Source organism: Rhinichthys klamathensis, unplaced genomic scaffold (assembly GCF_029890125.1).
Source record: "Rhinichthys klamathensis goyatoka isolate OS25496 unplaced genomic scaffold, OSU_Roscu_1.1 h1tg000055l_1, whole genome shotgun sequence".
In the NCBI taxonomy this organism is placed as follows: domain Eukaryota; kingdom Metazoa; phylum Chordata; class Actinopteri; order Cypriniformes; family Leuciscidae; genus Rhinichthys; species Rhinichthys klamathensis.
Window position 1 is genome coordinate 844264 of NW_026606600.1, and position 27860 is coordinate 872123.

Genomic DNA, 27860 nt, shown 5'->3' on the forward strand with positions numbered 1-27860 from the left:
AGTGCCGATACCGATTTTTTCCCCATCAGCCTTAGCCGATGACCGATACGGGCTGCCGATTTTCTTGAGCCGATATTTGGAGCCGATACATTTTGCTCCCTCAATTTACATCATAAAAATGACATGATGTTAACAAATGTTACAGGTCTCAATTTAATAAAAGTAACATTTATTTAAAGGGATACTCCACCAGTTTTTCTTATTAAACTATGTTATTCCCTTAACTAAGACGAGTTGATACATACCTCTCTCGTCTCAGTGCGTGCACTATATCGCTCTGTATTGCCGCAAAACTATGTTAGCACTTAGCTTAGCCCATGCATTAAATATGGGCCAAGCAGAGAAGCGACCAAACACTTCCACGTTTTCCCTATGTAAACACAGTTACTCGAGTAGTGTAACTTGACCTGGGCTGGTGACACAAAATAAACCGTTGCGCTTTTCTAAGCGTTTAAAATTGATGACTATATTGTATGGCGAAATACCATAACAATTGCTTTTGAGCACTTCGACTTGGCGCAATAATATCTTCACTCGTGAAAAGTCCTCTTACCGGCTCCCGCTTCCTCTCCCCCTCCCTCTGACATTTCCGTCAATACAACGTGACATGCGCCGGTAGTAGTAGTTTGAGCGGAGTTGACGAAGTAACAGGTTGTTGGAAGCTAGTTTGTGTACAATAATGGTTAAAGCGTGCATCGTAAAGGGTTGTGAAAATAAGGAGAATGTACATAGTGCTGTCATTTTTCACCGAATTCCAACACACCACATACAGCGGAGAGCTTGGTTAGCTGCTTTGAACAAGAATCCCAAAACACCATTGATGACTCTGAAGAAGTGGCGTGTTTGCTCCGAACATTTCACAAAGAAGGACTATACCTGCACAGGAACACGCCTAAAGGATGAGGCTACACCAACAATATTCAGATCACTTACAGAAAGCCCGTGGTCTTTCGCCAGCTCCGGTCTGTTCTGGATCATATCTTTCTTGCCTCTCACGGTCCACAAGAGCTAATTCCTCCTCCGTGTACTCGGGTTCAAACAGATATGGCTCTGGGTCTACTAAAAGAAGTCATAATCATCTACAAAGTCGGCCATTGCAAATGATCTGCAGTTTGCTAATAGCACAGGTAGTAAAAGTCACGTTGGTAGTATTGACGGAAATGTCAGCAGCTGGATGCTATTGGAGGGAGGGGGAGAGGAAGCGGGAGCCGGTAATCTTTTCACGAGTGAAGATATTATTGCGCCAAGTCGAAGTGCTCAAAAGCACTTGTTATGGTATTCCGCCATACAATATAGTCATCAATTTTAAACGCTTAGAAAAGCGCAACGGTTTATTTTGTGTCACCAGCCCAGGTCAAGTTACACTACTCGAGTAACTGTGTTTACATAGGGAAAACGTGGAAGTGTTTGGTCGCTTCTCTGCTTGGCCCATATTTAATGCATGGGCTAAGCTAAGTGCTAACATAGTTTTGCGGCAATACAGAGGGATATAGTGCACGCACTGAGACGAGAGAGGTATGTATCAACTCGTCTTAGTTAAGGGAATAACATAGTTTAATAAGAAAAACTGGTGGAGTATCCCTTTAACGTAAAAAAATCAATATTTAACAAATAGTAAAAACATGTGAGGTAGAACAAGAACAAGTAGATAAACAATATTTAATAAATATTAAAAACATGAGGTAGAACAAAAAAAAAGTTCACTGCTGAAAATAAATATTTAAGCATAAATAAAATAATTACACTATTGCACACAGTAGCAACCAGCATAATAAAGTGCACAGTGCACACTGTACTTCATTTTAAAAGTAACTAACTATTTACTGCCATGGTTTAAATTTTTCTACATAAAATAAAATAAAATGAGCATGTCTGGTCTCTAATATCACTGCGATGGCGAGGGAGACACACACCACACGCGTCCAAACCTCAGCCAGGTGCAAACCTCAGCCAGGTGCAAACCTCAGCCAGGTGGTCGCTGAATAAATCTCCCACAAAAAGCACGGAACAACGTTGGTATTACTTATCCTATGACCAGTGTTCGTAACAGCTACCGTACGCATACTAGGGCTGTCAAAATTGCTCAAATGGCGTTTGTATATTCCCTCTAAAAAAACATATTTGAGCATATCGTCGTGCATTTGGTCAATGACGCGCATTACGTCAATAACAGGACAAATTAATACAAAGAGACATAACTACTAGTATTAAGTAGCTTATTTGAGTTTAAACATATTTGACAACGTATTACTACAAAAAAAAAAACGAGTAAATCAACTAATGGCCAAGACCGCAGAGCTCACTCTGGCTCGCCCGGACTCGCAGGCGCACTCTCTCTCTCTCTCCCGCACTCACCCTCAAGCCTTGTTTATACTCGACGCGTCCGCAAGAGCGCGAAGGTGCGCGCGGCAAAAATGACGTAATTGCGGTGTGGGCGGTCGTGCGCGTTGGGTGCGCAAGACCCCATTTCGCCTGGCGGTGTGCACGGCACTTTTTGTAACATCGCGCGCGGCGCCGCATCCGAAGATGAACGACTTCGAGCCGAATCTGGCCGAACTGGTACGTCTGTACCAGGATGTTTATGATCCTTCTATACACAGAGACATTTGCATTGATGGGCGACCATAAAAGCCTCTCATTTTGTGAATAGGAACACATTTGCATCAAACACACAGTTTGCACTCTAAAGTAACTGCTTATATTTACAAAATAAGCCTACAATAGCAGAAGTAATTAGCCCTGCTGATGAAATTAAGGTTTAAACACTCTTCAATAAGGCTTCAGTTGTTTAACTAGTTTACATGCAGTGAAAGTACAATAAACCTACTGCATTTATTACTCTTTTTATATGAATCAGCAATTAATAAACTACTAATAAACGGCAAACTACTTCTTCACTGCTGATTCCTGGTGGTTTAGAGTAGAATTACTCCGAGTCGCCCCCTGTCGTTTCACAGAATAGCACAACGGCGAGCGCGTCGAGTATAAACGCCTCGTCCGTTTGGAGAGGTGCGCGCGCAGTCAGCGGAGACTCGCGCTCGTGCGGACGCGTCGAGTATAAACAAGGCTTCACGCTCTCCGCGCATACCGGTTTAAATGAACAGCAACAAACAAATGTTGAGTGCTGATCAAGAGTTTTGTGCAAGCAATTTAAGGTATATAGCAGGCTTCATTCAGTGATTGAAACAAATACATTAATTGAAGTTTCACAGTACATAGAACCGACACTGAGCGAGCTGTGCTGTGGTAACGTTAGTCTGCTACCGCGGGCGTGTTTTTCCACATTCGAATATTAATTTTCACCTTTAAAATTCAGTTTTTTTTTAAACTATTCGAATATATATTCGTATTTAGAATATTCATTGACAGCCCTAATGCATACTGAACGGATAGCCTACAGCTATTTGCAGCTCCCTAAATACAATGGCAAGCAAGCAGTTTTATAGACGAGTCATTCGCGTTTTCCATTTGGACCCACAAACTTGCTTAGCTATATAGTTGCAACCACATAACAGTTATAGAGCAACGTGTTTCCATTTTCAAAGTGTTTGACAATATTTCAGCAGTCAAACAGTTAAAAGATGCTTTGAAAGTTTAAAAGTTACCGTTATCTTGAAGCGCAGGTTGCACTCTGCTAGTGGGGGAGGGACAGTGCAGGGTCTGCACGTGAACTGCAGCGTCTCCAGCAGCAGCTGCCTGTGGACGCCTGCCTATAAATAATGCCGGGAAAAAACTATCGGCGAACGCAGCAGCCGCGTATCGGCCGATTCCGATACACGTAAAAACCGCAAATATCGGACGACGACAGACTGCAATCAGATCGAGACCCCGATGAGGACGACGAGCTTGCAGATGAGCTTCCCTGATACGGTTTCTGACAGTTTGTGCAGAAATTGTTTGGTTATGCAAATCGATTGTTGCAGCAGTCCGGGTGGCTGGTCTCAGACGATCTTGGAGGTGAAGATGCTGGATGTGGAGGTCCTGGGGTGGTGTGGTTACACATGGTCTGTGGTTGTGAGGCCGGTTGGATGTACTGCCAAATTCTCTGAAACGCCTTTGGAGACGGCTTATGGTAGAGAAATGAACATTCAATTCACTGGCAACATGAATGAATGAAATGAAATGAACAGTTCTGGTGGACATTCCTGCAGTCAACATGAATGAATGTGTTTGGGATGCTCTGGATCGGCGTATACAACAGCGTGTTCCAGGTCCTGCCAATATCCAGCAACTTCGCACAGCCATTGAAGAGGAGTGGACCAACATTCCACAGGCCACAATCAACAACCTTCCCATTACTTTATTAGTTACTTGAAAAAAGTAATCTGATTACATATCTCGCATCACTTGTAATGCGTCACCCCCAAACCTTCAAATACATCTAGTATTTTTTTATTTGTTTTTAACTTGTGTACAGAAACCACATTAATTTTAACTCCTACATGTTTGCTCTTTGGAAAACCTAACAAACATGTCCATAAATCACAGCTGTAGAATCTCACTTTCTTTGTGTTCAGAACTGACACTATACAAGTCTATGGACTTTGGAAAGTTTTATTTTGTGATTGTTATTACAGTGACTATTCAAAATTCCATATCAATCCTGCACATCAAAATAATCAATTGTGGGCTCCTCTTTAGATGGTTTCATCCAAGCGTTACTATTGTCAGCCCTGAAACAAATGTGAATAAATAACTTTATTAGTTATGATACACTTTACACTCAACAAAACCATTCATATTACATTGATAAACTAAATGAATGGGAAAAAACATCTCTCCAGGCCATACCAATAAGTATTATTTACTATGAATGACAACAGAGTGTGGATTTACCAGAGGACTTTATACAGTCCACCTCATAACAGTATCAACAACTCATATAAATAATTATAATAATTTACGATAGGGCCTTATACACTCACCTAAAGGATTATTAGGAACACCTGTTCAATTTCTCATTAATGCAATTATCTAATCAACCAATCACATGGCAGTTGCTTCAATGCATTTAGGGGTGTGGTCCTGGTCAAGACAATCTCCTGAACTCCAAACTGAATGTCAGAATGGGAAAGAAAGGTGATTTAAGCAATTTTGAGCGTGGCATGGTTGTTGGTGCCAGACGGGCCGGTCTGAGTATTTCACAATCTGCTCAGTTACTGGGATTTTCACGCACAACCATTTCTAGGGTTTACAAAGAATGGTGTGAAAAGGGAAAAACATCCAGTATGCGGCAGTCCTGTGGGCGAAAATGCCTTGTTGATGCTAGAGGTCAGAGGAGAATGGGCCGAATGATTCAACCTGATAGAAGAGCAACTTTGACTGAAATAACCACTCGTTACAACCGAGGTATGCAGCAAAGCATTTGTGAAGCCACAACACGCACAACCTTGAGGCGGATGGGCTACAACAGCAGAAGACCCCACCGGGTACCACTCATCTCCACTACAAATAGGAAAAAGAGGCTACAATTTGCAAGAGCTCACCAAAATTGGACAGTTGAAGACTGGAAAAATGTTGCCTGGTCTGATGAGTCTCAATTTCTGTTGAGACATTCAGATGGTAGAGTCAGAATTTGGCGTAAACAGAATGAGAATATGGATCCATCATGCCTTGTTACCACTGTGCAGGCTGGTGGTGGTGGTGTAATGGTGTGGGGGATGTTTTCTTGGCACACATTAGGCCCCTTAGTGCCAATTGGGCATCGTTTAAATGCCACGGCCTACCTGAGCATTGTTTCTGACCATGTCCATCCCTTTATGGCCACCATGTACCCATCCTCTGATGGCTACTTCCAGCAGGATAATGCACCATGTCACAAAGCTCGAATCATTTCAAATTGGTTTCTTGAACATGACAATGAGTTCAGTGTACTAAAATGGCCCCCACAGTCACCAGATCTCTACCCAATAGAGCATCTTTGGGATGTGGTGGAACGGGACCTTCGTGCCCTGGATGTGCATCCCACAAATCTCCATCAACTGCAAGATGCTATCCTATCAATATGGGCCAACATTTCAACATTTTCAAACATTTCAGAATGCTTTCAGCACCTTGTTGAATCAATGCAACGTAGAATTAAGGCAGTTCTGAAGGCAAAAGGGGGTCAAACACAGTATTAGTATGGTGTTCCTAACTTTAGGTGAGTGTGTAGAGTAATCATATACACTAACGTTCAAATGTTTGGGGTAAATAAGATTTGTGTGATACTTTTAATCAACATCGATGCATAATAGGGCAACACGATATTGGAAAAAACTGACATTGTGATAGTTTGTTTTTCAGCGATATATATTCCGATATGAAAACAATTTCACCAGATGATTTGAATAGCTCTATTTGTAAAGAATTAATCATTCTAGAATGACTGGGGTAATTTTGTAGGAGAGCGCATCTGCATAAATAATAAACAAATTTCAAGCAAAGATACAATAGAACAAGTATACAATAAGTATAGTGCTTTATGTTTTTCAGGTAAATCTAACTATTCAGGTACAGACATTGAATAATCAAATGCAAATTAACACTGCATAGTTTTCACTGTATAAATTAAATATAATTAATATAATTAATTAATACAATTTATCTTTGTTAAAGCTACAAAAGTGGTTTTCTCTTTTGTTGTTTGATTAACATTGGTGGTGACAAACAGCTGCGGGTATATTAGGCTGCTGTCACTTTAAGATGAATGCATGGATCCAATATAATGATAAGCATATTGTTTACAACACATAACCTACAGTGTTTACGTAGATACTTGCGGAAACATATTTAGACTTAATTTTGCGTGCACATGTCTGGTCAAGCTAAAAAAAAAATCAGAGAAAGAGACTGTGTCTGCGCACATCGCGATATCGATGCTAAAATGATATATCGTGCAGCCCATGGATCAGTAAAGACATTTATAATGTTACAAACAATTTCTATTTTAAATAAATGATCTTGTTTGGAACCTTCTATTCATCATAGATTCTGAAAAAAAAAGATACAATTTCCACAAAAATATTAGGCAGCATAACTGTTTTCAACATTGATAATAATAAGACATGTTTCTTGAGCAGCAAATCAGCATATTAGAATGATTTCTTAAGGATCATGTGACACTGAAAATTCTGCTTTGCATCACAGGTATAAGTTATACTTAAAAATATATTCAAATAGAAAACTTATTTTAAATTAATATATTTTATTACTATTACTGTATTTTTGATCAAATAAATGCAGCCTTGGTAAACACAAGAGACCTCTTTAAAAAACAATTAAAAAAAAGTCGTAAAAAATTAAAACAGAGGTGTGTGTGAACCTACTTGCTGTTGTGTTGTTTGATGTGGGCAATGGGAGGAGGGGCTCTGGCAACAGTTTCCCTTTCAATCAAAGCAGCCAGAGTAGAGTTAGGACATGCTGATTTCCCCCTGAAAACACAACATATAGAACAATCATTTTCAAGAGTACCCAGTGCAACTGACAGGGCATATGTCATCCTCAAAGTTTACTTGTGTTTGCTTACCAAAAGAATAGTTTTTAATATTACAGTTCCTAATCTAAAATTTGTAGTTTTTGCTGACCTGATAGCAGTGACCACTACATTACGCTTGGGTTCGCTGTCATAGCTGACGCTTTCCACACCATATGCCTCAGCTAGCTCATGGATAATTCTCCGGTGTTCACGCTTCATAGGTGGGAAACAGTGACTCCTTTTAGATGGTTTACCCTGAGGAAAAACAATTACAGAGCTCTGAAAAATGATGTTTGGATAGTCAATTTTAAAAGAACTATTTATGGTGTGATCATTAGTCTACATCTTACCTTATTAGCCAATTCAACTAAATTTTTAATCTCTTCCTCAACTTCACTGACGAACTTGAAATCTCTCCTGTATTAAAAAAAATCCTAAGTGTGAGTGATCAGGCCTTCCCTTGGCTCTGTAGTAGACTAAACATTTAACATTTTGGGTGTATATTCTACACTTCGAAGCAAAGCAAAATGTGTGCAAGAACCCAAACTCAACTGCCAATGCTTTAGTGCACAGTTACTACTGCTGTTGAGCCACGAGACAGACATTAATTAAAGAATAAGAATTTGTTAATTTTAAAAGGATATGATCCCAATTTCTATGTTCGGAGTATGGATCCTTTTGAAGCATTTGGCAAGTAATAGAACTTATTAAGTGTAGTGAATCAAACTGCGAGACTGAATGCAACAGAAGTATTTCAGTAAAATGGATGGTGTCTTCATCATGATGTCTCATACTGCCATGCCATAGATTTATTCTGTTGATGCATTCTTGCACTATTTTAAAATTTGAACCACCTTGCATCCTCTTTGAGAGAGTCAGTAAATTTGGAAGATGTTGACTTGTTGAAGGGATCCACTGTGTGATCAATCTGCAGGGCCTCAGCTAGCCGTCTAGAGGCAAAACAGAAAACATCAAAACCAGCGCACCCACATAGACACATCTAATATATACAGGCACAGATAGAGGGAAATGATGTGCAAGGGTGTGTTCACACTTGTAGTTCGGTTCGCTTGGATTAATTGTTCATGGTACAAGCAGGTTCAATCCAAGTCTTGTAACAAAACACGATCAGCCACTTTAAATGATAAACAAATTGTAATTTAGGTATTTATTTATAAGCATTGTTCAAATTAAGTGTGCGCGTTGTTTAAGGGATCATATGTAACACCCTGAAGTCATTCCCTTAGTTAAGGGGAAATAACACCTTAAGTGTCATACTTAAGGAAAACACTTGAGGTGCTTTATGACACCGGGCACTGATGCCTGTACAGAACTTTGATGGGCAACAATGATGAGAAAAAACAGGTATTCTTGAGCATTCTAATCTTGTGACATCTTGTGACATCATGTCCCGTTTTTGGTTCCTTTACATGTCTTTGGTCCATGTTGTGTTCATATATTCACACTAACAGAGCAATTACACCAGGGTTTGTTTGAATCAAACCAAACATGCCAAGTGTAAACACCCTAAATAAGCCTTTTTCATCTTTAAGTTCACCTGTTCCTCTCCAGTGTAGCGCACTCTTGATCACACTCCAATCTGAATAAGAGAACGTCCAAATAAAAAGGTTACTCCACAACTGTAGCATATTACAAAGCATACTTCAAACTTCTGCAGTAAAAGTTATTAAAATTAGTTCCTTATGAAGTTACCAGCCACTGGAAATGTATTTAATCACCAAAAACAATTTTTACTTGCATTTTGTGCTTGGTGAGTGTCAAGTTCAACTTGTTCTCTCCTTCAACTTTGAACTTGTCAGAAACAGCAAAGATCACTAATGCTGCCATGCACATAAGGTAAACACTGACCCACAGACTACTCTTCTGGACGACTAATAAAAACAAGCAGTCTAGCAAGCTATAGTTTGCGAGTATACCTGGCCTTTTTCTGCTCCTTCTTTGTGAGCTGTCCAATATCAACAGACTCTCCCAGCTGCATATCTGACAGCTTACTGGCCACAGCAATAGCTGCATATCTGCAGAATATAGAGATGAAAATTGTGTTTGACCTCTGATCAACAAGAATGTTTGACATTGCTAGCAGCAGTCTTATTTGCAAATGTATATCATTCATTTCATATGTATCGACTTGCTGTGACTGCACACAATTAGTGTTTAGCGGGGGGGGGGGGGGGGGATAAGAAAGAAAAGAAACTGCTGGTGATTCAGCCAAATTACCAACACAAGGCTTAAAGGTGGGGTATGTGATTTTCTTTTTTGACCATTTTTTCAAAATCACTTGAAATCCTATTCCTAACCCACTTACAGTTAGAAGCACTGAAATGAAAATTAAGCAATTTAATCATCTGTGGAACGGACAGGACTCGAAAAACTCCAGCCAATAATTTCCAAGACCACCTAAAATCATTGGACTGTATGTGCGTCAATCAAACGGTTGTACCATACCGTTTGATGTAAGAATTTTGTAATAAAATATCCAAAAATCACTTGCACAGTGTGATATATTTCCTGCAGTTGTGTACTTACAATATCCCAAAAGTTCCCAAAGATTTTTAATTTTAGAGAAATTCCAATTTTAAATAATTGTCCGTCCCGGAATTTTCACTTGTCGCCTGTCACTGACGTAATATCCGCGTTATCCCTGGTTTCCGCTCGTGCAGTACGAGCATAGTAACCATGGCGAACACAATTAAACAAACACAGCTTTTGTGTCTTATACATCTTCTCCGCATAGGCTATATACTGACCCAGATAATCATCACAAAAACTTAATGCATGCTCAATTGCTGTAAATGAGTTTGAATGAATGGCTTGCTCTTAGACTGATGTCGCCATACTCAGATTCTAGTCAGAATGTGAGTCTGATACTGCTCCATTGGGCTGTGTTTATTGGGCGTTTCAACCCAGCGGCAACCTCCCTGTCTCTCTCTTGAAACCAACACGGAAGTGAATTAAACTGCAATTCATCTACTGACCGCTTGAGGCTGGCAGCAAAAGTGAGTCAAATCTGTATCTCCCCCATTTTAAAATGCCCAACTTTACAGCAGAAAAAAATATGTTTACAGCCTGGTGGCAAATAGTGGTTTTGGTCTTTATAGCTTATTTTGCCCTTCATGACAACTGTGAGGGGGGTGATTTTTTTTACAACTCATCCGTTGAAATTATATTAAGCCTTAAAGTTCTGCATAATTAAGGGCGTGGCCACTTGAGTGACAGGTGGATTGCGGCTGCTGTCACTGCTAGCCGTTTGTCTGCTGTCTGTTAACGTCACCCTCAGCTAATTCCAGCAGCTGCTGTACTTGCCATCTCTGCCGTGTTTGTGCTTTTTTCTAGATTATTTCATACAATTTAATACACGCATTATACCTTCGCCCACGCCGTTGGATTCCGTCGTTGTCGAGTATTGAGAGAACAACCAGCGCTGTATTTCTAGTTGTTTTTCCTCGCATGCAGTAACGATAATGGATGTCTGACAATTTTGTTGCTTTTTGGAGTTTAGATTTAAAAACGTCTATAGATATAGAGACCACACTCGTTATGCGGCACTGTTGCTCTCACGGAACAGATATGCTTATTTAACTTTTTAGTGAAAGTACCGTCAGATGAAATCCTGCAGGTGTCAGTGCTTTCTCTCCGTCCATGCAGTAGATGCACACCCTTGAATGAGCGCGGGTTTCTAGTGCATTTACTTGAACTTCTGAGATAATATCTTTGGTTTAACCCATTTGAGAAATTGAGAGGCGGCCAAAATCAGATTTTAAAATGGACTGAATAAAGCTCTTTACGAACTTGACGTGCGATGCCATGCTGACTGACATGTATGCGCATGAATCACTGTCACACGCACAAGCTCAGAGCAATATTGTAAGTTACTGTATGATAATACATTTTTAACTAGCAGAATAATAATGCATCACGATACACAGTCTCACTTTTAGTTACGTCTTTTAACTATTATAGTATTTCGAAGGGCAAAAACATGAACTTTAACTATTGGCTTTACTTCTTCAATCAGCTGTCACTTTAGCGCGAGGCCAGTAGCATATAGCATTAGCACCTCAGCTCCACCCACATCCCGCCTCTTTGCCCATTTTATTTTATCCGGGAGTGACGAGAGGTGACGCGCTGCCAAGATGGCAACGGCCGGCCCCGCCCACTTTAGATGGCTATGGTTTCAACAGAACCAGGAAAAAAATGCCTCTGCACTCATTTGGATACCGAATCCCGTAGGAAGGACGGCAAAAACATCTTTCCGGTCGACAAATGCCTTCTCGCAGTTCTCGGTTCCTCTTTTAAAATGAATGCGCTGTCGATATCTTCTATAACAGACGCGATGGCTGAATCTACACATCTAAATTCTCCAGCGGCAGCCATACTTTGTTGTAAACGAATTCAACCCAAGCGCTCTTTGGTGACGTGGATGATTACGTTACTGTTGATCATCTGTCCATCATCGCATAAAGCCCGCCCTGACAATTTTATTGGTCCGAACAGCTTTGGTTCGGGCATACTTGCTTCTCAACGGATCAAGTCCAGACTGAACTTCCCATCCTCAAATGTTGTGGGCGGGGCTAAGTTCGGCTGGAATCCAGGCTAGCTTGCTCTAACTGTTGCTCTGGTCTTCGTCAACAACACGCGCTTTTGCACCTCCTGCTGGTGAGGTCGACTAACAGCAGATGGAAAGTATGCTCTGTAATCTACTGCTATTCCTGCAGTTCCTGGATGTCAACGTTGAATTTACTGTTGAATTTGAACCACTGAATTTGTGGAAGCGAATTTGCAAAGTGAAATAAAATGGACCAAAAATTGCCTGTTGAATATTATAGGTTGTATTTTTAAACAGTTTGAATATTTTGGAAGTGAAATATGAAAGGTGATGGATTATTGAATTTTGAATAATGAAAATGTGTTTGAAATGTTTTGAATTGAAATATTCACAGCTTAAATATTCAACCATGTTGAATTTCAGCCCATAAAAATGCAAGCCCTAAAAATACAATGCATTAAAATGCAAGCATGGTTAATGCAATGCCTATTTATTTTCAAGTAGTGCAATTCAACAGGCTTTTTTTGTTTCAAATTTGGCATTATTTTACTTCCATACTAAACTAACTTAAGTCGGTATCACTACTATACTAAATTACACACTGAATGTCTATGAAGGCTTTGATAGCTTGACATGTTTTAACCTTTGGTAGGAACTGGCTGCATCAGCACAAGGGACGGTCTCTTTCTTGCGGCCACAGTCACACTGCAGTGCCACCTAGAGATTGAAAATAGGAAATAAGTGTGAGTATAACGCAAGGCTCACCATTTTGATTATTTTTTGGTAAAGAATAATTGAGTACAGAAAATGAAAGCGTTTACGAAAAAATAAATATATATAGCTGAGGAGTAATACTTGTGCTCAAAACATCCAATTCTTCTAATCTGTTTTCCACACTTGAAAACAACAAATAATCTGAAGATTAATTGTGACAAGCTATAACAAACAACCATAATAGATGTATGTGAAAACCATAATTTACTGCTTCATCCCAATACTTCATATAATCTATAACGTTTGTCTGGTGAGCATGTGCCAGACAACAAGAACCCTGCAGCTGAGGAATCAGATTAGGCTACGGCCGAGGAAACAAAGGACTGCTTTGAGCAATAACTGCATGTTCCATCAATAACCAACTGAGTAGATTTAGGAAGAGGGAAAGGCTGTACCTTGGCACTGCAGATATTGGGTGGACAGGGGATTCCTGGATGGCAGGGAGCAGCACAGGGGTGCCCACAGCCAGGTTTAGGATGAGTGCATGGCTGCTTACACTCTCCATCTGCCTGACATTCCCCGCGGTGACATATCCTCTTACACCGATGAGAAGTACAAGGTAAGAGCTTCTCACACACTAAACCACATGAGATGTCCTGTAGGTGGCATGGGATATTACTCCTTTGCTAGGGAGAAATGTGAAAATGATGATGATTTGGAACTTTCCTTGAATAGAGTGCTAAATAGGATTTGATAGAAAATGTATTGCATTTAAAACCACCCACTTTTCAAATGCTACGCTTAAAATGTGAAAAAAACAAAAACTTGGCTTGTTGTTTTAAAACGTCTTTTTACCTCATGATTACCCATGCACCACTTCTTAGTGAGGTAGGTACAGGGAGGACATATCTCATCACTATGGCATGAATGGAACACTATGGGAAAATCATAGAAACAAAACCATTAGCTGCACAACCTTTACAATTCATATTACTTTTCAAAGGTTTAGGGTCATTAAGAAAATAATACTTTCATTATGCAAGGGAGCGTTAAGTTGATCAAAAGTGAAAGTAAAGACTTTTACATTGCTACAAAATATCTCTAATTCAAATAAATACTGCTCTTCAACTTTCTATTCATCAAAGAATCCTGACAAAATATATCATGGTTTCCACAAAATTATTAAGCAGCACAACTGTTTTCAACATTGATAATAATAAGAAATGTTTCTTGAGAAGAAAATCAGCATATTGATTTCTGAAGGATCATGTGACACTGAAGACTGGAGCAATGATGCTGCAAATTCAGCTTTACCATCACAGGAATAAATTGCATTTTAAAGTATATAAAAATAGAAAAAGGTTATTTTAATTTAAAAAAAATATTAGAAAATATATCAGGAAGTATTTTTAAACAAATAAATGCAGCCTTATGCAACGGTAGTGTAATTCAAGTTTATGATTCAGTTCATCATTTACTTTTAGTATACATTAGTACATTACTTTAGTATGTTTCAATGTTTGCAATTGTATCTGAACTGAAAAATGTCAAGGGTAGGAACGTACAGACTGACAACTTTCATAATCAACCATATACAGTATATGTGTATACATCTATCTTCACATATATCTGTTATTAAGTATATCTGTGATTTTCTGAGCAGGCAGGAGTACCTGGGTGATCACAATCATGACTCCGGGTACACAAGTTTTTACATTCAGGAGGTCTGGTTCCACAAGGGATGGGCGGGAAGAGCACAGTCTCCCCACAGAAGCATGCCAACTCGTCAAAGCCTTAGAATAAACACACACAATGCTGATATGAAGAAAAGGGATGGACATACATCAAGATGTTCAATACACGGGTGTCACCCTGGTGGTAAAGCTTACTGGTTTGCCAACAAGGCTGGCAGTTGCCACGGTGACAAAGGTCCTGACATCGGTGTAGACCACAATTGAGCTTGTAGCCACAAATCATTGAGCACTTATGCTCCATATCCTGATAAAGACAGAGAATGTTTACTTAAACCTGTCTTGTTATTATTGCACCCAGATAAAACATTCATGAAAACATAAAAGACTCACCACACAACACAACTCTCCACACTTGTGCCTGCCGCAAGAGCGCTTCTTGATGCAGCGTTTCTCACAGGTAAACACCATGTCCTCTGTAGAGGACAGTACTTTAGCATTACATTTGCTACTCTGGAATAGTACATATAGGGCCAGATTTACTAACAGCTTGCACCAGTGCAAACCCTCTTTTGGCGTTAAAAAAACCACAGTCAGGATTTACTAACGACCCGCCGTGAAAAATTAGAGTTGAAAAGCCGTGGACAGTTATTTTTGTGGCTGACCTTATCGCATATGCATTTGTAGGAGTTTCCCTTTCAAATGCAAAATTTATTCATTTATTTAAATCTGGCCCACAATGTGTTAAATAAAGTGTTAGTTACAATAACTGCCCTGTTATCACAATCACAATCACCAAAAGCCTTACCTTCAGTCTGAATCGCTGCACAAGGAACTTCCTATAAAAAAAAAAAACAGAGTATGAATTACATTTGCTGTTTTCAGAACTTCTCTGACTTTAGTGCAACTGTAAAATAGCAGTCCAACCTTGCTATTACTGCCACATCTGCATTTAATAGATGATGTCAAAGAGCATGGCCCACAGCTGTCCTCATGGCAGAGCTTTTCACACAAGTGGACAGAATCTACAGCAGATCAGACACAAGTGCAAAAGAAATATAACACTTTTAACAACTAACTTATATTTCAGTTCAATTTATGTACAAAAAAACTGGCCCATACCATCATCTCCACATGGCAGAGGCTTGTTGCAGGTCTTGCCACAGGAGGGGATGGGGTCAGTACAGGTCTTTCTCTCTGGGTAGCCAAGCTCTAGAAGCTTAGAGAGTGGAGTCTGTCCACACGAACAACTGCGTACCAGCTTGGGGCTGAGTGCACACGGCTGGCACTGCCCAGGGTGGCATGGCTGCTGACAGCGATGAGACTGGCAGTCTAGCACCCTAGAGCAACAGATTGACAGATGAGAGCTCACAAACATTAACTGAAAATGCATGCAAAATTAATGAATACAAATGTCTTTAGAAAATAACCAAAAGGTCAAAGGTCAAAAATAATTAATGAAACACATAATAAAATAAAAAAAAGGTCTAGAACACAAGGTAAGTTTGATATCAAGGCTCTGCATAGAGTAATGTTGTTAAATTATTTAATGTCATCCTAGGGGTGGGCGATATATAGATGGTAGACACGATTAACCAGTAGAAATTTGACAACCGGTAGAGATTTTGGACTATCGTCTCTATCGTGGTTACGCTCATGTGACGATGCTGTGCTGTGCTTTGTTTAATTTACTTTTTATAAGTATTTGATTACTTTATACATTTTATGTAGTATTTCTAGTGCTTGAAGTTTTTCAGGTAGTCTTTGTTCTATTGTAGTTTGATTTCTCAGTTTACTTGTCTTCAGGAAGCTTGAGAGTTTTTTTAGGCTAGTATTAGTTTTTTTTACGATATTAAAAATGGTGATAAGAATTATGAAATTTCAATGGTATCAGTTTTTTTTATATCATTACCTTATTTAAAGCAAAAATAACTATATCGTGATATATATCGTTAAAGTGAAATAAAATTATATCATACACCACCCCTATGTCATACATTGATAAGTGAGGAGATTTTAAGTTAGTACAACATACTTTCCACATGGCTTGCAACAGGAGAAATATCCTGATCCATCAAAATTCTCATGATCAGTTCCACATGCCACCTCCCTGAACACCACACCACAGAAGCAGGCTAAAAGGGTACAAATACATTGCTGGAGAATTACCACGTATAAAATTAGATTACTGTATAGACTCTGAAACCAATCAAATGACACAAGGATTACTGTGCACTACTGACCTTGCTGGACACGAAGTCGGCAGGGTTGGCATGGCCCTGAGTGGCACACCTGGGCACAGGAGTGCTCTGAGCAGTTCAGAAGAGCCCCACAGACTTCTTCACAAAGCAAAGGTCCTGCCTGACTGCAACGCACCTGCTTACTGCGCACACACAAGAAAACGCTGTTGTTTTGCCTCCATATTTCTGGGTAAAGCATTTCATATAGAGTTAATTAGAAATAGTTAATAGTACCTCATTCTCCCACAAATGCAGGATTTGGTGATAAAAGCAGGGCATTGTGGGCAGGGCCCAGGATGGCACAAGCTACAAAGCACAAGAGAAAGTCTTAAGCAAGAATGTCAACACTGGATTGACCCATGTCATTAGACTTATCATAAATATAGACAAAATCACAGCTGTGCAAACAATTTAAAAAGAAATCGAGTTGCCTGAATGACTAGTTGAGTAATCACTCTTAAGAAAGCATCTATATTAATTAAGCTGGTATCAAATTCATTAGACATGTTTCTTATGGTGTGGTCAATTTTGGCAAATGTACACAGGCAAAAAAGGTCCACTGTTGATCATTAATATATGGTTTTGTGCTTACATGTTACAGGGGTGATTGCATTCCGCTCCACTCCTCTTTTTCCCACACATATCTCCACAGCTATGAGGGATCTCAGTGCGCTGAAACTCAGGATTGGTCACCTTCCCTGTTCATTAAAATGAAAGGTGAATAAACAGAAATCTAGAGAACCTTCAGTTTTACAGCACTATCCATTAAATAAATAAACCCAAATTATCATTTCACAAAATTCGAAAGATTACGACAAAACATCATGTGAGGTGCAGAACACAATAATCTTACCACAGAAGCAGGTATACACATTTGGGGCTTTCAGTGCCACATTCTGGCATGCAGGACAACGCCAACCTTCAGTGCCAATGCCATCTGTAAATATTGAACCATTTAAATTTGTTATTAAACTATGGTTACTGTTGTACAACAGACACTGCTGAGGGTTAGCCCACTGTATTTGACACTTGTTTTTGTTTTTTTGAAATCCTGTATACAGTAGCCTGCCAGTATAGTAAGTTAAAGTCCATACTTGCAATGCCTCCAGGAAGCTATTTCAGGTATGCAGAAACAACTGCTATCTACTTAAATCTAAAAATTTCTCAACAAAATCACATATTTGAAATAAACAATAAAATCTGACATAAACCGTTTCATAAATGTTGCTTCTTAAACTCAAATAGCCTTAAAAAGTGGATATTTCAGGGTGATCCTGGCAATGCACATATGCAGTCCAAAGCGGGACTCTTCTAATGACAGCTATATATACAGTCTATGGTAATGTCCTCTATCCAAGGTGAGAGGCAGTTAACATACCATCAGCTTGAGATGCAGGTGATCGAGCCCATTTCTTGATGCAGTTAAGGTGGAATACGTGGAAACAGCTCTGACAACTCCAAACCGGAGCCATAACCCGGATAACTTCACAACAGACCATACACTCATACTTTTCCTCTGTAAGCTGCTCAATTAGACAACCTATATAAATACACACACACACACAATGTTGAAGATGTTAAAAAGCATGTCATTAAGAGAGACAGAAAAACTGTCAGACTCATTTGTCCATCATTAAAGGGATAATTCACAGCTGGCCAGATGGGCTTTTAATAAAGCATTTTTTTGTTTGTTTTTATTGTGCTCAATGACTAGAAAAAATGGCTGTTGAATTCCCTTTTGCCAGAAAGGTAGGAAAACTTCCAACACCCATAATGCACTGGGCACCACCCCTCCGTCCATCTGACTGTCAGAATGCATAAATGCAATCTTTAGTATTAACAAAAGCCTGGGACCTGTCAAAAGTCCGACGGATGATCCAAAATTACATGTTTTGTGTCAAATAAATGGGTAGATCTGACAACAGCTAACATTAAGGAGTGCACATTGTTAATTTACATATTTACAAATATAATTTACATAATACTGACTTTGCAACAAAACAAAGCTGGTTGAAAATCAGCAAACTTGTCCTTTTATAGGTGCTCTAAGTGATGTTGGGTCATGTCACTTCTTGTTGACGTTCGAAGTATTGTCAAACAAAACGGAGGTTAGCTAGACCCTCCCTCCCTCCTCATCCGCGCATTAACCCCCCAAACCCCACCCCCAAATCCTTCTTGCCGGTTTTTGGCTGGAACGCTGTTTGTTATGTTTCGTGGTGCGGGTTGGCCCAGTTTGTTTTTGTTGCTGTTTGTGGAGCCTGGAGTGTCTACAGAGACCGGGTTTTTTTTACAGTGTGTTCAGGGGACAGGCAGCTAGCGGATAGTGAGGAGATGTTTGCTGTATGTGATAAAAAATGTTTTGGCCTAAAAACGTGTGACATCGCTTAGAGCACCTTTAAATATCATACATTATCAATTATCATAATTATCAAAGTATTTACAATCAGGGTGTACAGTAACTGTAGGTTCTAGAGAAGTGACAATCATTTGTAAAAGGTGCAACAACAAAACAAGAAATTGTATATGTGTGAACTTCCTGACCTAAAGCACATCACCTGTCTGTGTTTCTTTGCTTTTGGGAGGCTCCATGCATTTCACCGGTCCTGTTCTTCGCTCAGGCCCTCCACCTCTCCTCGGCACTGGATTCTGCAGTAGTGCCCGTTTCCCTCTCGCACCTTCTCTGTTCCTGTTGGACTCCTCATGTCTTTCACTGTCATCTTCTGCACCTCTCCTCTCCTCTCCTCTGATCTGAACAGGTTCTCTTTCTCTCCAGTTACCCTCAATCCCATGGTTAGGCATCGGCCCTTTCCTCTGGGAACTGGACTGTATGCGGCGGTCTCCACCTCTCCATCCCTTATGGTTCCTCTGCTCAGACTCTGGATGTTCATGAACTGCTGTAGGCTTTGCGTCTCCTCCAACACCCTGGTTTTCTTGGTTCTCCTCCCTATTCCTGGGCAAAGGCTCATTTATCGATCTCTCAGCTCTTACTTTATTGGGCTTCTTCCGTCGGCTGTCTTGATAAGACTTACTTACATCTGCTTCCACAGTTGTTCTTTCCTTCTCCTCATCTGTCGATCTGTTAGAAGTGGGCGTGTTGGGTCGCTTAGGACCACCAGCTCCACGGCCCCTACCTGACCAGTCACTATCACTTCCACGTTTTGTCCATCTCTCACTCTGAGGGTGACGATCATTATTGCGCCCACCATATACTCGTCCTCCTATTTGTCTTCCTCTGCCTCTACCTCTTAAGCCTCCTCTGATGGCAAGGTCAGGAGTGAATAATGTATTGCTGGCAGGGTTTTCAAAATCATTTTGACTGTGATCAGTCGCACTGAACTGTCTAAAGTGAGGATGAGGCCTAACATGTTGAGCCCCCCAGTCCTGACTGTGGTCCAGCTGACTGTAACTTCTCCTAGAGTGGGGCTGCTTGGTTTTAGCTTGCGGTACAAACTCAGCAGACTCTGGGTTCAACTTTGATGTGTCTAAAAGTGAAGACAAATGGTTGACAGGATTATTTTCTGCCCTTTGACTTTATTACTATAGCATTATCTATATAGCTATGACTGGATGCTTTGTAAGCACTGGACATTGTGTACACTCTGATACTGACACAGCTTTTTTTGCAACATGCTGTAACGTCACATGACAAAGAATAGACGTCACTCGCTTTTCTCTATAGTGTTAGAATGTCTGTCGAGTGTCGACCAGATATGATTCATGAATTTACTGACACTCTTACACATCGACCTTATGGACGTGACGTGACGATGACTGAATATTATTCTCTGAACAGTTGTTACAAGACATCTCTTTATTTTATTTCTCAAATACTGAGATAATATTGCGGAGATAAAAGGCTGAGTTCACCGTCACATTCGTAAACACACACACACACACACACACACTTCACTACAGCTAGTTAGCCGTTATGAGTAGCCATTACCGCTTACGTTACCTGTAACGAAGGCTTCAGCCATTCAGCAGGAATTCAAGACAGTTTAGACGAGATTTTCTCAGGACTGCTGAGTATGTGATAATTACACCGAGAAGCCCATAAAAAAAGAGGCACAGATTATGAATACCGGTATATTAGGAACTACACTCACTGGACTGAGTTGGTGCTATAGTTGTACTGAAACTGTTTGTCCAATCAGAAGACAGAGGTCGCTGACAGAGAAACATGTGACTGCAGCGTCACAGCTTCTTCTTCTTTTTGTTTTATGGCAGATTGCAACCATGACTTTTGAAGGTGCATCCCGCCACCTACTGTATCGGAGTATGTAGCATGAACTATGTTCGTTGGGACTACTTTATATAAAAATATATATATTATATATCCCTATATTTTTCAGATATTGTACAACTGCTTTCTGTGTATCCTTTACCCCATTTCCTGTTGTGCCTAATGAAACTCCATTCGCCTGAGATATCTCTTGATTTAGCCTCATCTCATCCCTATATTCCCTACATGTAATAGTAGCCTACATGTTCTACATCTTTCTTGGACCTACATTCCAAACATTAATCTGATTGACTTTTGCCCATTAAAAACAATGTTTTATTTAACCCTGCATGATCAAACCGAACCTGGTTAAAACGCTCTCCTCTCTTCTGTTACTTCTATTCACACCCTGAGCATTAATAGATTTTTGCAAGCTGTGATATTTCCTTCCACTTTTATCCACATCCCACCTGTCCTGCCATTTCTTCATCATTTCTTTTTTGATTATCGCCTTAGCTTCTCCTTTTCCAGGGGGTATATTTATGACATTGTTCATCCTGGTTGATTTTTTTTGCTTCTTTGTCTGCTCCCTCATTCCCTTTTATACCTACGTGGGCAGGTACCCAGCAGAATCTCACATCTATCCGTAGTCTCTGTAATCTAAATAAACTTTGTTGAATATCTAGCATTACATCTTCTCTATTAGATTTCATATTTAGAATACTATAAAGGGCTGCTACACAATCAACACAACGCACTGATTCATTCCACTTGAATCAGAATAAATTCTCGAATTATGTTGTATTTTAAAATCTTAAATTAATTATATCTGCAATACATTCATGTTGGTTCTGGTCTGTTTACCCAGAAGGAGGGTTGTTGCTGCCTGGATGCGCAGGGAGTTCTCGCCCAGAACGGAGCCATACTGCAAATCCAAACTGTATGCTAATTGTCAATCGTATTTGACGATAGTGGCCCTGACATGGTTATATGCAGATGTTGGTTATATGGTTATATGTTAATCAAGTCATGTCCAACCACACACACACACACACACACTAAACGTGTTTGACAGAAAGAACGTCCCTCCAGTGTGTTTAGTTCTCATTTCCAATTTTGTTAAACAGTTTCCCAGTTTTGAACTTGTGATAACAAAAGAACAATTTGAACTTCCAGACCTTAGCACAGTGAAAATGACTATTGGATATTCCATCCATCAAGGTTGCAGGGAAATATTAGTTGTTCCATACTTGCAGTTCCTCCAACTTTTCGAGGTTTAGGAAGCTTCTTCAGCACATCATTCAGGACAGATCCCACATAATTTTCTTTGAATGCAAATGTGGCTTTGTCTTTGCCAGTGCTCCCTCGGATTCTTCTGAGGAATCTTGCATTAACTTCATTGCCCTCAGGCTCTCAACCAAGCCACTATAATGGTAACTGTTGCATTTGGTCTCAAAATTCACAATAATAAAGTCACCAACTGACAGATCTGAGATGTCTGGTTCACTACTTTCATCCTGGGAGCTGTCACACTCAGAAGTGTCATCAAGTTTGTGGGTTCATCAAGTGGCTCAATCTTAAGTTTATCAAGCGACGAGAATACTTTTTGTGCGCAAAAAACAACAAAAATAACGACTTTAGTCAACTATTCATTTCCTTCTCTGTGGGCCTCGAGATAGTTCACGTAGTTGTAGGAGGGAAAAGGTCTGAGTTCGGTTGCACTCACTCGGCACGTGCTGCGGTCCGAGTCTGAGCGGGAATGTTCCCTTACCTACATTCAAGTGTTGATAAAAAATAAAATAAAAAAAGATTGCATGAAGCTAGAAAAAAAAACGTTTTTTTTGTTGTTGTTGTTGTTGTTGTTGTTGTTGTTGTTGTTGTTGTTTAACAGAAGAGTCCCTGTTCTTTCTTTTGATATAGGTTATTGCATGTTTTAGATATTCATACAACAAAATATTATGGGGGCCATGAAAAGTTTGTGAAAATAATAAAAAAAGCTGGCAAACTTAAAAACAAACGCTGGCGGGGAAAGAGTTAAAACAGAATCATTCATTTATTATTTAATCAAATTTTATTATGTAATCAAATTGACAGTAGTAACACAAGATTACACAGATTACAGCATTGTGCATTTCACTGTCTCTCAATGGTGTAGCACAAATGACGATTATGATTATCAAAAATGCAGGTCGCTAATATGTTTGTTTCCTCGAATTCTGATAGCAGACATCACTGCTGAACAGAAAATTTATCTCATTCAACAAACGTTTTCTTTGAGATTATTTCACAAAATAAAACATCCACTTCAAACCCCATATTAGTGTGCACTCATATACATTCAGATTTAGTGTTCACACACACACACACACACACACACACACACACACACACACACACACACACACACACACACACACACACACACGATACATTTGTTGAAAATAATCAGGTCTTCCAGTGAAGAAAGTTGATAAAAATAGAATTTAGACCTTGATTTTTGGTGAGCCACCCTGTTATGAGGATAATAAAAGAGGAGGAAAAATATCCCTTGCATGCATTATTAAAAACGCCTAAAAGACATTGAAAATAAACTCTCAGGAACTGCCCCAATGCATAGGTTTGCTGAAATAATGAAACAGAAGACAAAAATATCTACTACTGTCCATCTCAACAAGTTGTACAGTCTTAAGGAAATGTTTTTCAATTGTTTTCATTCTATATATTCTGTTTGTGTGTAATGATGACAGTTCTTTGGTCACAATACTCAAAATGTCTTTAAGATACATTTTTAAAGAAGGTGGTAATACAATGTGCCATAACTAAATCAGTTTTATAAGGATAAATATTGTAAACCTTCAAAAGTAAAATCCCCATTACTATTGAACACAATGGGAATTATTTAGAACATAGCCTACTGAATGTTCATCATATACAAGGTTGTAATGTGTTGTGTTTCTCATTCTGTAGAGTAATAATTCACATTCTTGAAGTCAAAATGAATTCATTATTGCAGTTCTCAATTCCACGGCTTCTAATCTTTGAAACTGAGATGACCTTGACAGCAGAGGGAGAGCTCTATATCAAATATTATATAACAACTCAATGTAAGGACTGTCAGTGTAAGGGATCGTGTACCGTAATATAACGACAAAAACAACAACAGAAAACTCTAAACAAAGATGCACACACGCAATCTCACAAGCGCCTGTCTTGTAAATATGCATTAGTAACATAAGTTGAGGGAAAATTAAACTTGAAAAAAGCGATATATGTGCATTAAGTGGATATGTGCAAAATGTCCTAAATGGTTGGAATATGGATGAAAAATGTTAATCAATACTGTTGGCACATTTGTTCACAGAACATTTTCCAATTGTATCCAAACAAGAGGAAGAGACACAGTATCTATAACTGTGGAAAGGTCATCCAACATACTCCAAAACATCAGTTCAAATCAAAGAGATAAAATCATAAGAGAATATGCCAAAAATAATCTGGAAAACAAACATAAAAACCCTACAAAACCCATTTTTAAGATATATAAAGGTCTATATAATGAATGTGCAGTTCAGAAACTGTCAAGACAAGAAACATCTCTGAGAGGCACATCAAATCAGAGAATCAAACGTAACTGCCTTCAGTTCAATGGGGATTTTGAGGGTGAAAGGTCAAAGCCTCATCCAGTACAATCAAGGTTTCCAGAGCTGCTCCCCACGTCATGACAGGAACCGAGCAGAAGCTGCTGAACGTTTCCTCTGAATGTAGATGTTTTGTTCGGAGTGTTAAAAGCTGGATCCAAGCATTTGTTTTGTGGATGCCTCTTTCATTCAAACACCACACCCTCACTGTTTTCAGTTTCGTCAGTGTTCACGGGGGTTGGTGGAACTTATGATTTGAGATGTGTGGATTTGTAGCAAGACACCAAAAAGGTTGCTGGGCTGTGTGTGACTTAAGAAGTCAAAGGTCAAATCTCAGCACTGCTCTGATTCAATAAAGCCTTCTTTTTCTTGACCCATAGGCTCTACCTCTGCGTATGCTGGATGACCAGAACCTCGGCGAAATTTCATCGCTGACCATCGGCTGGGACGTCTCTGTAAATGTATGAATTTGATAATGATACGTTTTTTTTTTTTCTCATATTTTTTTAAATATGCACTTACCATCAATGTCAATACATACATATTCTACTAGTTCTACATGTATTAAGATACATAAAAACAAATTCAAGCCAACAAACATTCCTGAATTAAGAATAGTTCAAAATTAAAATTGTGTCAGCATCAATTGTGTCATAGTATGAATGTTAATGGGGTCCATCAACTGTTTGGTTACCGACATTTTTCAGAATATCTTCCTTTATGTTCAGTAGAAGAAAGAAATTCATACAGGTTTGAAACAGCTTGAGGGTGAGTAAATGATGACAAAATTTTCATTTTTAAGTGAACTATTCCTTTAACAATTTGCAGTTATAGAATTTCTGCATCCCTTTTTTGCTTTTAATAAGTAATAGTTCACACAAAATGGCAATATTGTCATTTACTCACCATCATGTCATTCCAGACCTTTCCAGACTTTCTTGCCTTTGCAGAGCAAACAATCAACTTTAACAACAATAAATGAGGACTGAAGCTTTCAAGAATGCAAAAGCACCATAAAATGTTCTTCCCTGCTAAAAAATAAAGCATTGCTGGTCACCAGCATAAGGTATGTTTTGCAAGCTGGTTTCTGGTTTGCTGGTCACCAGAATGGGAAGCAGGAGTGCTAATGGACCAGCTACACCTCAGTTTGGCTTGACAACAGCATTACTATATTGGCCCACAACTAAGACCAGCACTATACCAGCTCTAACCTGATCTACATTATACTTCAAGATCATTTTATCAAGTATGCTTAAGTAAAGTTCAAGTATATAATAAAGTGTTACCGATTTATACTGCAAGTATAGCCTACTTGTAAGTTTTTTATTTAAGTACACATAACATCATACTTATAGTTTACTATTATAGGCTATATTATGTTTGCACTTTAAAGGCAGGGTAGGCAGGTTTTTTCTAAAACACTTTTTCCCAAATTTGTTTAAACTGTCTTTATATACCAATACATATTTAAAATGTAAGTACTCTGAAAAGGAGAGTATAACAAATGTAGTGCTCTCAGGGCTGCAATAAACACAGCTACTTAATCCATTCGGAACAAATGAAATGATTGGCTGGGCGACTGTCACTCTCCCTCGCTACCATGGCTACCACCCCTGCTGCTACAGGAGCTGCCCACATGCGCGCATTTAAACTTCTTAACACTGATGCAGTCACTCATACTGTCAGAATGAATCAGTCTGTCTTTGTACACACATAACTGCACTGCTTGTAATATTTTCAATGAGGATGAATCAAGAGTGGAGGCTCTTTTTTCCACTCAATCTCATCCTTTTAACTATTACCTACACACTCTCACCTCAATGAAGAAGAGTCCCGCAGCAGAGCTTGGGTGGTGGTAGACGTAGATGGTCACCAGGACGATGGCTACCATCACTAGCAGAAGCAGGATCATCCCAAGGATCAGCCCCATGTGCAGGGGGTGAGTGCTGTTCTCTGCTGTGCTTTTTGCTGCAGCAGCTGAAACACACATTATACCGTATTTAAACTTCTTAACACTGATGCAGTCACTCATACTGTCAGAATGAATCAGTCTGTCTTTGTACACACATAACTGCACTGCTTGTAATATTTTCAATGAGGATGAATCAAGAATGGAGGCTCTTTTTTCCACTCAATCTCATCCTTGCCTTAAAAACCGAAAAGGGTATAGCTGAGGCTGGAGATCTCCAAATCAGGGTGGAGCTCCAAAATAGGGTGTGGCTTCCTCCTATTGACAGACAGACACATGACATGCATGTGTGATTTTTTCAAACCAGTTGGCTTTATGCCACAGCTTCACTACTTCCTGAACTTCAGCCAGCCCTTTGTTTCCTGTCTGTCATCATTGTACAAACTGATTAATCCAGGTGCGCCTGGCCTCAGTAACAATAATCAGGCACACCTGGATTAATCAGTTTGTCCAATAATGACAGACAGGAAACAAAGGGCTGGCTGAAGTTCAGGAAGTAGTAAAGCTGTGCATTAAGCCTGTTCAGTGCAATCTCTGCCGCACAGCCGATTTTAAAGATTTTATTGGTCATGCAATCACAGTGCTGATTTCCTAATGCTATAACAAATCCTTACCACTAAACCTACCCTTAACCTTAACCAATGAAATTGACAGCAGGGTGGGATTTGCGCTGAATAGCGTGCTAAAGAAAATGGCAGTCCAGGAGATATAAGTAGTTAATAAGATCATATGAAATGAGATCACCGAGCCGGGCCGTCTGTTAATCCCCAACTTGACCTCACCAGACAATGGGACCTTTTTAGTTGCACCCAGCGTCACTGCCCCCTTATACCATGCGAATCTCGAGCACCGGGACGCCCCGTCGCTTAGAACAAAGAAATAGAGCACAACTTAACCCACATGTAAAATTAACTTTTTATATTTGATAACTAGAAACGATCTGTAATTTACGAATTTTTATTTTTAAATGTAAGTCAATGACAATTGGCTGAAGCCAGAACCAATAGCACAAGTATCCCCTTTAGGAGGTTCTGCCCACTTTTGGAGTTCACGCCCCATTTTGGAGATCTCCTTTCTGCAGCTGTACCTACTTGAAGAAACCAGTTGAAGGTTGAATCTTGTAGTTCGTCTTTTGAACAGAAGAGAGCACTGTCTCCACAACAAATTTATACTGTTTGCGTCTTTGGGTTTCTGTGGCTTGTGTATCTGTCTAACAGGCAGATAAAAGATTAAAGATGGAAGAGAGACAAAGCCATAAACCTTAATTTTGTATTTCGGACATTTCCAACCGGCCCCAGAAAGATTTACTGTGGTCTACAGTTCTTGTGTGTTTGCACTACAGCCAGGCTCCTATAAAAACCTG

The 27860-nt window shown here is 39.5% G+C and overlaps 2 protein-coding genes and 1 long non-coding RNA gene across 4 annotated transcripts in view; 1 reads left to right on the top strand and 2 right to left on the bottom strand.

Moving 5' to 3' along the window:
- Positions 1-4540: 4540 nt before the first annotated feature.
- Positions 4541-20757, bottom strand: nfx1 (nuclear transcription factor, X-box binding 1). The gene is made up of 24 exons (XM_056248431.1): positions 20624-20757; positions 19224-20150; positions 18047-18208; positions 17522-17605; positions 17261-17366; positions 16903-16974; positions 16672-16811; positions 16464-16563; positions 15551-15768; positions 15356-15453; positions 15237-15267; positions 14822-14904; positions 14627-14735; positions 14411-14530; positions 13593-13672; positions 13193-13423; positions 12667-12740; positions 9394-9492; positions 9015-9056; positions 8311-8406; positions 7807-7873; positions 7566-7711; positions 7308-7412; positions 4541-4673 (listed from the first exon to the last, which is right to left on the bottom strand). The coding sequence occupies exons 1-24, from the start codon at positions 20643-20645 to the stop codon at positions 4598-4600; spliced, it is 3288 nt and encodes a 1095-aa protein (XP_056104406.1). The 5' UTR covers positions 20646-20757; the 3' UTR covers positions 4541-4597.
- On the top strand, positions 10218-12286 carry LOC130083403 (uncharacterized). The gene is made up of 2 exons (XR_008806829.1): positions 10218-10273; positions 12070-12286. It is a non-coding gene; the product is annotated as an uncharacterized LOC130083403 (long non-coding RNA).
- A 3659-nt stretch (positions 20758-24416) lies between the features above and the next one.
- plxdc2b (plexin domain containing 2b) overlaps positions 24417-27860 on the bottom strand; it is a 94378-nt gene continuing 90934 nt past the window's right edge. For both annotated transcript variants that reach the window (XM_056248433.1, XM_056248432.1), the window contains 2 exons: positions 26345-26505; positions 24417-24981 (listed from right to left, as the gene is read on the bottom strand). In XM_056248433.1, the coding sequence (XP_056104408.1) occupies positions 24862-24981; positions 26345-26505 (281 nt within the window). In that variant the 3' untranslated portion in view covers positions 24417-24861. The remainder of the gene's footprint in view (positions 24982-26344; positions 26506-27860) is intronic.

What these genes read in the sequence shown, in the direction of transcription:
- nfx1 (XM_056248431.1), bottom strand. Translation starts at nt 20,645, where the DNA reads ATGGCTGAAGCCTTCGTTACAG. An exon ending in TGCATTTGTGGGAGAATGAG is followed by an intron (nt 16,812 to 16,902) that starts GTACTATTAACT and finishes GTGTGTGCGCAG; the next exon opens with TAAGCAGGTGCGTTGCAGTC. An exon ending in GTAGTGGTCACTGCTATCAG is followed by an intron (nt 7,413 to 7,565) that starts GTCAGCAAAAAC and finishes TTGTGTTTTCAG; the next exon opens with GGGGAAATCAGCATGTCCTA.